The sequence below is a fragment of the Phaseolus vulgaris genome, chromosome 3 (genome assembly GCF_051622355.1).
Source record: "Phaseolus vulgaris cultivar YP4 chromosome 3, ASM5162235v1, whole genome shotgun sequence".
In the NCBI taxonomy this organism is placed as follows: domain Eukaryota; kingdom Viridiplantae; phylum Streptophyta; class Magnoliopsida; order Fabales; family Fabaceae; genus Phaseolus; species Phaseolus vulgaris.
The window spans coordinates 25,420,159-25,432,434 of NC_143500.1; the positions used below are offsets into that span (position 1 = coordinate 25,420,159).

A 12,276-nucleotide genomic window follows, 5' to 3' on the forward strand; every position below is an offset into this window, starting at 1 on the left:
TGCACAAATGCATTTAGGATGTTTAAACCTATTGGCTTGAAACATGCTATTATCAGGTGTAGGGGGGCACTTGGGTAGGTATTGTAAGTGAAATTTGGAATCACAGGAATAGGGTTGTGTTTGAGAATGGGCGGGTATATCTAGTGGAGGTTTTTACTGTGATACAAAGGAAGACTTGGTTTTGGGTCACAGTAAAAGAAAAATTGGTTGTTATCTCCTACTCAGACTAGTGTTTGGAACCTCATTGTTGTATGAGGTATTTGAAAGACTGATTTTTTGGGTTATTTAACTAACGCTTTTGCCCAGACTTGGTAGTAGTGGTGTGTTTTGTGCAGGTTTCATCGGATCCTCTTACCTGGCAAGGTTGGATTGAGGTTTGGAAGGTATAGTGTGTTGGTGCAGGTTGTTTTTGGTCTTTTCTAATTGGCAGAGTCGAGTTGATGATTTTGATCTTGGACTGCGGTAAAGGAAGTGTTTTTTATGTATGCTTATTGGTCTGATGTTGGAATCTTATGGTGTTTGAGCCTTGGGAGATTGATATGTGGTGCTTTTGGTTACTGATTTGTCTAGTTTGGGAAGTTGTTGTGTGCTTTTTGCAAGATATCTCTGGTTTATGTATGGGTTTGTTGGTGTTGACACTTGGGTATTTGGCGTACTTCAGCCTGCTGCAAATATATTGTTTAGTTGTTGGATGTTGTGTCCTGTACTAAGGGTGTGATTTCTTTGGTGGACTATTTTTGGTTTACATTTCCTTCTTGTAGGATCGGTTTGTCGAGTTTGGCACTTGGCTATGGCACCTCTGCCTGCTGGCAAAGATGTTGTTTAGTTGTTGGATGTATGTTTCTATATTGAGAGTGTGATCTCTTGGTGGGTTGATGTAACTGTATTTGTTGGGTTTCAATATCTTGAACTGGTTTATTATTTTTGGTTTGTAGTGTAATGTTTATTGGATCCTTAGTTGGTAGGGTGCTAGGAATCCTGTTTTGGGTGTTTTGTATAAGGGTTGGGACACGCCTGAAGTGTCTCATTTTATTTTATTTATTCTTTGTTGATAAAAAAATAAAAAAATAAGATTTTGAAGTTTTATAAGTTTTATGTGGTAAAAAGACATTGCTTTTTTTTTTCATTTTGATTTCTAACTATATGTTATTATTATCACTTGAATCCTCGTATTATGGATTGATATAAAAATAAATAAATATAAGAACTTAAATTAAGTATTAAAATATTTCAGAAATTTATTTTGATTTTTTCTTAGTTTTAAAGACTAATAAAACAATGAAAATTAAATTAATGGTTTTCAACTAAATAGTAATTAGTTTCATCAATAATATCATATGTTAATGTTAAAATAGGGTGTAACACGTGATTATATTATCTAAAAGTTATATATATATATATATAATTAAAACAAAACATCAAAAGTAAAAGGAAAAAATTCTATCTATTTAATGTAAACTCTTGCCATCTGAATATTTTATGTTTGTGTTTAACACATTATTATCATAAATTTTAAAAATAAATACAAATACGAAAGTATAGTAAGAAAAAAAAATTAAAACTTTCAATATAATTTTATATTTAAATAATACAATCAAAAATATATGAATTGTCACATTTAATGTATTAATTAATCAAGTGTTTACAACTAACTCATTCAATATCACTCATGTCGAAAATTCGTTGAGATAATTCATTATCACTCGTGTCAGAATCTACTAGCATCATATACAGACAATTATATTTCTAAAAAACTCGTGCATTAAATTTAAACTGAGATTAACACATGTCATATTACCTTCCTTGTGCTATCTCCCCACAGAATTACATGAACATATGAATTTAGTCAACTCGTATGATGAAGTAAATCAATATGACCTTCCGTACCAATTACATTTCAAATCGCGAATTTGGTCATGTGAACCTCCTTCAACTCTCACCAGTTGATAATTTTTTATCTATATGATTCCAATATACCAGTATAGTTAGAATATCTCCTTCTAGACGAATCCCTAATTCAATCCACATCTTATCAATCTAACACTGTATTTTCTTTTTCAAAAATATTATGTCTCAATCACATATCTACGTGATTCATAGTTCATAGTTCATATCACCCATCAATATATCATTCAAAACAATTTTAGATTTTTAAAACAATACAAAAATATTAAAAAAAAATCACACAAACACATAAAATCAATGTTTCAAATACATATATAACTAAAATTTACATATAACTTAATTAAAGCAATAAAAAAACCATCAAGCAACCTTTTAAAACTAATTTTAATTTTTAATTTATTTTTTTTTAGCTTTGATTTGATAGTTGTCGTTTTGTTGTCAAATTAAGATGATTCCAACGTAGACTTGTATAATGCTGGAGAGATGATAGTATAATTGTGGTCAGATGAGTCCATGTTGTCTCTTAACGAATTCAATAGTGAAATCAGTACATCATTATTTAGAATCTATTTACAAGCAATAAAAGTTAACAATAATGATAAAAGGGGTTGACATAGTTGTGCAGAAAATATAAAAGAGATTAAAATAGCAAATAAAAAGCAGTTGATCCCAAGTTCTTCCGGCATTGAATTCTTTACAGGTTCTCTAAAGATTATTCTTTTCCCAATCCTCAAACAGAGCTAAACCATATTGAACACGCGTCAATTTGATGCAACTTACCCGTAAAGCATGTGTCTACTAGTTTAATCAGTATCCACTTTGTTCCCATGCTTATAATCCATGAGAATGTTTATCTTCTCTCTCTTGAATCATGCGCCAAAAAAATTAATTAGAACAATGTGAACTAACTAAGAAACCGAAGTTTAAGATAAGGAAGAATCTCAATTTTGTGTTCAAGTGTAGATTAGAATATTAAAACAAAATAATTAAAAAACGAAAAAAAAAAATTATTCTTTAAGACCAGAAAAGGAATCAACCCAAAAGGTTTAACCTTCCATGAAGAGACAAAACAAAAGAATTACAAAGAAGAAAAGAAATTAAGAAAACCCTAAGAAGTTTTTCCTCCTTCTCCTTGAAGCTTGTATCTTTTTATAGGTTTTTCTACTCCAAGGATTTTGGGAAAATATTTTGGATTATATTTATTTAATAGTTTCTTAGTTTCCAACTTTCTATAATTCTTGTATTTCGCAAAAGACTTGCTTCCAATTTTGTTTGAGATATTGTAGATTTTAGTTTCTCCTTCTTATCCTCAAATTTTGTTTTATCTTTTAATTCAAAGAAGCAACTTGAACTTTTGCATATATGGCCCATTCATAGAGGTAGACTGATGGAGGAGGGCCAAGCACATCCCACCATGAAAGCCAAGACCCAAAGCTAGACCATGATGAGCGTCTAGACTCAAGGAAGGAGCGTCTAGGACGTGAAGAGGGGAGGCTACACATGGAGCGTCTAGGGGGAGGCCTAGACCGTCTAGGCCCAATTACAAGATCAATGGCTAAGCACATTCACACCCAATTGAATGAAGCCACGGATGGAAGAGAGAAAGCCTTGTACATGTTACATGGAGGCCCATTAGGGGTGCTTAGTAATTAAAGTAGTGTAGAAAGCATATTTGAGTGAACATTCTAGAATATCTTTTGTTTTGGCCGGTCATGAGCACATGGCACATGTGCTTGGTGATTTTCATTTCATTTGACTTTCATTTCATTAGATATTAGCTTAGTTTACAAGGCCATTTAGCTTATAAATAGGAAGGCCTACACCTTGTATTTCCAAGTTTATTGTGAGTAAAGTTATGCTGCCATTTTGTGCCAAGCTTTGCTTCTCCCTAGAACTCTAGGCTCTAAACTTCACATCCTTCACCTTTCCTTGGGCTGGCCGAACCTCCCTATGTTCATACCTATCATGCACCTTCAAGATCAACATCACTCTTAGGAGGATCTTGCACACACACCTTCATAGCTTCCGCACCATTTTCTTACATGATTCAAGAAGACCTTCATGAAAATGCCATCATTTGGTATCATGAGCTTGGGTTCTTCGAGATGAGTTGCTTTTGGTCTTTTCATTTCTAGTTCTTCTTTATTTCATTTTGTTCATCTTATTTCCATAATTGTCTTGCTGTTTTTTGCATTTTAATTTGTTTTGGTGTTCTATTTTGGAAGATCCAACCGAAGCACTTTTGTCCAATTGATCTTGAACAATTTCTTGTGCAATTTGTGATAGGATTCCATACACCTTTGAGTTGCTGTTTTCTTTTAGGCTTTTGAGTCTTTATTGCACTTTTAATTTGGTTCATATTATGCTTTTGAGTCTTTAATTTCTGAATCCATATATGTTTTGTCAAGTCATGTTCATCCACATTGTCAACAATTCTTAGTAGTCCTTTATTTGGCTTGATTGTTTCTTGATTTTGGGTATCTTTAATTGCTTTGAATCTGCTGTTCTTTGATCTTTTGGTGCCTTTTTAATTTTAGTTTGAGTTCCTATTTGTGTTTAGATCCTACACAAATTCTATTTCACAAATTCCATTGTGTTTAAATTTTGGTATCTTGCTGTTTTTGTTTCCAGTTTCCAGAATCCCCTGTTTCAATTTTTCTGTGCTGGCTGTTCTGTTCCAGAAAAATATTTTCACTCATAGGAAAATTTTGATTCTCTGGAATTTGCAAGTTTGAAGTGTTATAGAAAGGACAGAAAAAGAATTAGTCCAAAAGAATCAACAGAAAAAAAATGATAAATCTTTTAAAATCAGTGTGCAAATCTGAGGCCCTACAGCTGGCATAACTGAACACCAAAATTGCAAAATTTATTAAAAAAAATTGGTGCATGCGTTTTGAGTGATTCCAAAGCCATATTTTATCTAAGATCTTGAATATCTTTCATATCAAATTTCAGAATCATATCTTTGAAAAAACATCTCAGCATAAATTGGGGAAAAACACGTTTCTGGCCCACAACATTTTCCAGTGGTGCTGTTTTTTTATTTGGTCATCTAATTCTAGTGCCATTCTTAGGATTCTTTTGTGTGCCTACCTTTATTTTGGTACCTTTTATTTGCTTGCTTAATATTTCTTGGACCTCTTTCTAGTTGTCATAATCTAAATCCTTTTGGTGGTACTGTTTTATTCAATTAAATTGTTTCTTGCTTTTGTTCTTTGACCTCTAATTGGTGCTGGAATTTATTTCTCCTTTGGTGCTTAATTGAATGGAAACTTGACTTGGGTAAGGTCTAGTCTTTTGATAGGTGCTGGAATTGGAGAATTAAAACCTTCATTCTAAGGGGAAACAAAGCCAAGGCCGAAACAAGCTTTCTTGAAAAACACTACAAACACTTGGAGGGCCAACAAGCAAAGACAACAAGGAAGTGCATTTAGCAAAAAGAGGATCAACAAAGGGAGTTTTTCTTAATTTCCTTGCAACTTGATTTGTGTTAATTACCTCTTAATTACGCATTAGACGGTGGGTGTGTCTTCAAGGGCTCCAAGTGTCCAAGAAGCCTCACCTAGGGCCGACTAGTATAGAACTCTTTAATTAGCAATTGTTAATTGTCTTTAGTTGTTTCTATATTGCTTAATTAGTAACGCTTTGTATGTGTGGTTGTTTTAAGCTTTGTTAAAACCGTCTAGCTTTGTTAATTAGTTACCATACATTGTTTTCTTGCATTTGTTTTCTCAACTTACTTGTGTTCTAAGTGCTTTACTAAGAGAAAGTTTTGTGTAAAGACATTGGGGGATAGTTTTTGGCAAGGAAAAGGCTTGGTACTTAAGTAGTCCTTTGTGACTCACCTCCCTTACCTGGAAAACTACCTTCTTTAACTTTCCTAAACTTTCTCAAGGTAAAACACCTATATACACAAAGTTTTAGCCATGTCTTCTTCTCCTCACTCTCCAAAGTCTATTGAAAGTGAAGTAAAATCTTTGAAAACTCTTTTGAAAGAAGTATCACAAGCGGTGCAATTAATTTCTTTTAGACAATTGGAGAATGAGAACAAAATCAATGAGTTGGCTAAAGCACAAGAAGAGAAATCACAAAAATCACAAAAAAAAAAAAACTCATACTCATGCATCTAGGAGTGATGAGTCTCTAGGGGAGGGGAGCCTTAGAATTAATGACTATTACCAACCACCCCCTAGAAGAAATAGGCAAAGGGAGCAAGAGGTGCTAAGGGAAACTAGAGTAGACTTACCTCACTTTCATGGTAAGGAAAACGTAGAAATCTACCTAGATTGGGAGATGAAGGTAGAACAACTCTTTGCTTGCCATAGGGTGAGTGAAGAACGTAAGGTACCCCTAGCCACCCTTAGCTTCCAAGGGAACGCCATGTATTGGTGGACCTCTCTCGAAAGAGAAAGGCGTCTTCATAGGGAACCTCCCATTACATATTGGAATGACCTTAGGGGAGCCCTAAGACGCCGACACATACCTTCCTACTACCATAGGGAGTTGATGGACAAGCTCCAAAGACTCCAACAAAAAAACATGAGTGTGGAAGAGTATAGACAAAAAATGGAGCTCTACATGATGAGAGCATCCATTAGAGAAGAGGAGGAAACCACAATAGCTAGGTTCCTTAGTAGCCTATCACTTGAGATAAGAGATAGAGTGGAACTCTTACCTTACCAAGACTTGAATGACTTGGTCCAACTTTGCATTAAAATTGAGCAACAAATCTTACGCAAAACGTCAAGTCAAAAGGTGAGCCCTTACTCTAACTTTTATCCCAAGAAAGAGTTTAGAAGGGAGGGTAGTACATCCAAAGAAAAACCAAAAGAACCTACCAAACCTTTCACCAAAGAAACCTCCACCCCACCCATCCGAGCTAGAGATGTTAAGTGTTTCAAGTGCTATGGTAGAGGGCATGTGCAAGCACAATGTCCAAACCAAAGGACTTTGTTTCTTAAGGGTGTAGATGAATACACTAGTGGCGAGGATGAGCCTAGTGAAAGAGAGGAAGGGGGAGAGGATGAGAGGGTAGCTCCATTAGAGGGAGAATTGCTTATGATTAGGAGAACCCTCAACAATCACCCTAGCACTTCCATTGAAACACAAAGAGAGAACATATTTCATACAAGATGCAATGTTTTAGAAAACATATGCTCTCTCATTGTGGATAGTGGATCTAGTTGCAATTGTTGTAGTGCTAGGATGGTGGAGAAGCTTAAGTTACAAGTAGTTCCTCACCCAAAACCTTATAAACTTCAATGGCTTAATGAAAATGGGGAACTACATGTAGACAAGCAAGTGGAAATCAAGTTTTCCATAGGGAACTACAAAGACAAAGTTTTATGTGATGTAGTACCTATGGAAGCTTGTCATATCTTATTAGGGAGACCATGGCAATTTGATAAGAAAACCTTGCATGATGGTCTCACTAACGAGATTTCCTTCACCCACAAGTATAAAAAGTTTGTACTTAGTCCTTTACCACATTCTCAAGTGGTGAAAGACAAATACAAATGAAGCAAAAGAGGGATGAGGAAAACAAACAAAAAAAGAGCGCTAGAAAAAGAGAAAATCCTTAGGGATAAAAAGGCGTGGGAGAAGAGTGTTCCTTCCCACAAAGTTGATCAACAAGAAAAGCCTCTTGAAAACGTTTTTGAAAATTTGCTTCTTGTTGAACAACCAAGCCTTATCTTTTGTAAAGGAGCACTTACATGCACTGCCACAAGTAGTGAACTTATGAATTTACCTCCTCAAATAGAAAACCTTTTAAGTGAATTTGAAGATCTATTCTCTAATGAGGGTCCCATTGGACTTCCTCCCCTTAGAGGTATAGAACATCAAATTGACTTCATTCCGGGGGCAAGCCTACCAAATAGGCCTGCTTATAGAACCAACCCCGAGGAAACAAAGGAGATAGAATCACAAGTTCAAGACTTGTTGGAGAAGGGTTGGGTTCAAAAGAGCCTAAGCCCTTGTGTTGTACCTGTCTTGTTGGTGCCCAAAAAGGATGGAAAATGGCGCATGTGTTGTGATTGTCGAGCAATCAACAACATCACCATCAAGTATAGGCATCCAATCCCAAGGCTTGACGATATGCTTGATGAACTGCATGGGTCAACTCTATTCTCCAAAATTGACCTTAAAAGTGGATATCACCAAATTCGAATCAAGGATGGTGATGAGTGGAAAACCGCTTTTAAGACCAAATTTGGATTATATGAGTGGTTGGTGATGCCCTTTGGGCTTACTAATGCCCCAAGTACATTCATGAGGCTTATGAATCACACCTTGAGAGATTGTATAGGTAAATACGTAGTAGTTTATTTTGATGATATCTTAGTGTATAGTAAAACCCTAGAAGACCATCTAAGTCACCTTAGGGAAGTTCTTCTAGTGCTTAGGAAAAATAGCCTTTTTGCAAATAGGGATAAGTGTACCTTTTGTGTAGATAGTGTAGTTTTCTTAGGCTTCATAGTAAACAAAAAGGGGGTGCATGTAGATCCCGAGAAAATCAAAGCCATCCGCGAGTGGCCCACTCCACAAAATGTAAGTGATGTAAGAAGTTTTCATGGGTTAGCTAGCTTCTATAGAAGGTTTGTGCCTAATTTTTCTAGTCTAGCTTCTCCTTTGAATGAGCTTGTTAAAAAAGATGTTGCATTTTGTTGGAATGACAAGCATGAGCAAGCCTTCCAAAGGCTAAAAGCTCAACTCACCAATGCACCAATTCTATCTCTCCCAAATTTTTCCAAAACTTTTGAGATAGAGTGTGATACATCGGGGGTAGGCATAGGTGCGGTTTTGTTGCAAGGTGGACACCCCATTGCTTATTTTAGTGAAAAACTCCATGGTGCCACCCTCAACTACCCCACCTATGACAAAGAGCTCTATGCTCTTGTGCGAGCCCTAAAGACTTGGGAACACTACCTTGTGTCCAAAGAATTTGTCATCCATAGTGATCACGAGTCTTTAAAATATTTGAAGGGCCAACACAAGCTCAACAAGAGACATGCTAAATGGATGGAATTTCTTGAACAATTTCCTTATGTAATCAAATACAAGAAATGAAGCACCAATATAGTGGCCGATTTTGGAGTTGATAAGACTCTAGACCTTTTAAAAGCAAAATTTTGTTGGCCACACATGAGGAAAGATGTCCAAAGACATTGTTCTAGATGCATCTCATGTTTAAAAGCAAAGTCTAGAACAATGCCTCATGGACTCTACACCCCTTTGCCGATTGCAAATGCTCCTTGGGAAGACATTAGCATGGATTTCATTTTAGGACTGCAAGAGGCCATGACTCTATCTTTGTGGTAGTGGACCGTTTTAGCAAAATGTCCCATTTTATTCCATGCCACAAGGTAGATGATGCTCAAAATATTTCTAGACTCTTCTTTAGAGAAGTGGTGAGACTTCATGGTCTCCCTAGGAGTATAGTATCCGATAGAGATCCCAAGTTTATCAGCCACTTTTGGAAAACTCTTTGGGGCAAACTTGGAACAAGACTACAATTTTCAACTTCTTGTCATCCTCAAACGGATGGTCAAACCGAAGTAGTCAATAGATCTTTTGGGACTATGCTTAGGACTATCATGAAGGGCAACCATAAATCTTGGGATGAGTATCTTCCCCACATTGAATTTGCTTACAATCGAGTAGTTCACAAGACTACTAATGCTTCTCCTTTTGAAGTAGTATATGGTTTTAATCCTCTCACACCCATGGATTTGATACCTCTTCCTAATCCACAAGATTTTGTGCATAAGGAAGGAGTGATCAAAGCTGACTTTGTAAAGAAAATGCATGAGAAGATTAAACTCCAAATACAACAACAAAATGAGAAGTACACAAAATACAACAATAAAGGGAAGAAAGAAATAATTTTTGAGGAATGAGACTTAGTTTGGCTTCACCTTCGCAAAGATAGATTTCCAACTCAAAGGAAGTCCAAACTAAGTCCCCGAGGTGATGGACCCTTTCACGTCCTCAAGCGAGTCAATAACAATGCATATAAATTGGACCTACCTCTTGAATATGGAGTTCATGACACTTTTAATGTAATTGATCTTTCTCCATTTGTAGGTACCAATGACGATGACGAGCTGGATTTGAGGACAAATCCTTTCCAAGGGGGAGGGGATGATGGAGGAGGGCCAAGCACATCCCACCATGAAAGCCAAGACCCAAAGCTAGACCATGATGAGCGTCTAGACTCAAGGAAGGAGCGTCTAGGATGTGAAGAGGGGAGGCTACACATGGAGCGTCTAGGGGGAGGCCTAGACCGTCTAGGCCCAATTACAAGATCAATGGCTAAGCACATTCCCGCCCAATTGAATGAAGCCACGGATGGAAGAGAGAAAGCCTTGTACATGTTACATGGAGGCCCATTAGGGGTGCTTAGTAATTAGAGTAGTGTAGAAAGCATATTTGAGTGAACATTCTAGAATATCTTTTGTTTTGGCCGGTCATGAGCACATGGCACATGTGCTTGGTGATTTTCATTTCATTTGGCTTTCATTTCATTAGATATTAGCTTAGTTTACACGGCCATTTAGCTTATAAATAGGAAGGCCTACACCTTGTATTTCCAAGTTTATTGTGAGTAAAGTTATGCTGCCATTTTGTGCCAAGCTTTGCTTCTCCCTAGAACTCTAGGCTCTAAACTTCACATCCTTCACCTTTCCTTGGGCTGGCCAAACCTCCCTATGTTCATACCTATCATGCACCTTCAAGATCAACATCACTCTTAGGAGGATCTTGCACACACCTTCGTAGCTTCCGCACCATTTTCTTACATGATTCAAGAAGACCTTCATGAAAATGTCGTCATAGACACTTCCTTCATACCATTTACTCTAAAAACAAAAAATTAGCAAAAATAATAGTTAAGGTCCAAATAAACTCAATTATATGCATACTAATTAAAATAATAAATTTATTTATTATTATAGTCCAATAATCTATGAGTAAAACTATTAAGTGTGAATAAAATTATGTCCATCAAGCTTGAGTGGAAATAATTTTGCTTGAGTGAAAATGACTTGTGCTTGAGCAAACACAAGGTCGATATTAGGTTCAATTGTAGTAAAAAAAATTCTTAAGCAAAAATTGGGTTGAGATTAGGCTTAGTTGTAATGTTATTTTCACTTGAGCATAAACTTCTCCATTTAAGTGAAAATAGGATCGAGACTAGGCTTCTGATTTTTGTTCTATGTTCGCTTGAGTGAAAATCTTCTACTTGAACGAAAATATCATAATTTTGTCTTTTTAGCATACCCAACATAATCCTAAAACCAATTTCAAGGTATTTACTAAATATCAATACAAAATTTTGTAACTTTTATATAATCAAAAGAATTCTATAATTTTAAAGAGCTCAAATATATAATTTGTATTCTCATAGGAATCAGGATTCAACATATAATTCTATGACTTTAAAACTTTAACATTCAAACTCAAACAATCAAATTTATCAATTACTTTCGAAATTGATAAACTTCAAAAAGTTTTCATCAATTAACATCACACAAAAAACAACCATGCAAAGGAAATTTAGAACTTGTGACCATGTCACATTCACATACAGATCCTCTAACCTAGAGTTTTATTGAAAAATAAAACTAGTTCTCCTTACTTGATTGAATGAATGAGTACCCCAAAAGAAGCTTTAACTCCCAAAAGATGTAGAGATAACCTAATTTGCATAAAAAGTCTTAATTAATGATGTGAATGTAACTACAAGAACACATGATTCTTGACATTCTTAGGAACAACTTGAGCTGGATTTGAAAGGCACTTTACTTTAGAATTGGATCAATGTTCTAAATTCAAGAACTCACCAAATCTTAGCACCAACCAAGACTCATATGGAAGTCCATGTATTGTCAAATTGAATCAAAACACAAGGAAAGAAGAACAAGAATTAAAACTGGACAGAATTTAAAAGCTAGCTACTGAACCAAACAGAATTAAGAACACAATGCTGGAAACACAAAATTAAACGGTAGAAAAAGAAGTAAACTCTAGGAATCAAAACTACCGAATGGAAAATTGAAGAAAAGGGAAGAAGAACACTTATAGGAAGATGCTTGCTGGATTTTGAGGATTGGAAGAAGCCATTCACGCCACTTGGAACCTTGAACCAATATAAGTGATGGAGTGCCACCACTTGAAGCTCACCATAGCTCACAAGATAAGGCAAAGAAGAGGAAGACTCAAAACTCACAAATTCTCTCCAAAATTGAGTATAGTCTCTCTACTATATAATTCCAATCTGAATTGTGAAGGACCTAAGCCCTCCTTTTATAGGAGTAAGGGCTGGTCATTTACATAGCTTATTCCCTAAGCTACCCAAAAAGCTCCTAAGAT

The 12,276-nt window shown here is 35.8% G+C and overlaps 1 protein-coding gene across 1 annotated transcript; it reads left to right on the forward strand.

Moving 5' to 3' along the window:
* Nucleotides 1-6,161: 6,161 nt before the first annotated feature.
* On the forward strand, nt 6,162-7,425 carry LOC150028746 (uncharacterized). The gene has a single exon (XM_090300092.1). It carries the CDS (start codon nt 6,199-6,201, stop codon nt 7,423-7,425), a length of 1,227 nt encoding a protein of 408 aa, XP_090156218.1. The 5' UTR covers nt 6,162-6,198.
* Nucleotides 7,426-12,276: the final 4,851 nt, after the last annotated feature.

Bases quoted from the DNA above. Each gene is read 5' to 3' on its own strand.
- LOC150028746 (XM_090300092.1), top strand. From the start codon at position 6,199: ATGAAGGTAGAACAACTCTTTGCTTGCCATAGGGTGAGTGAAGAACGT.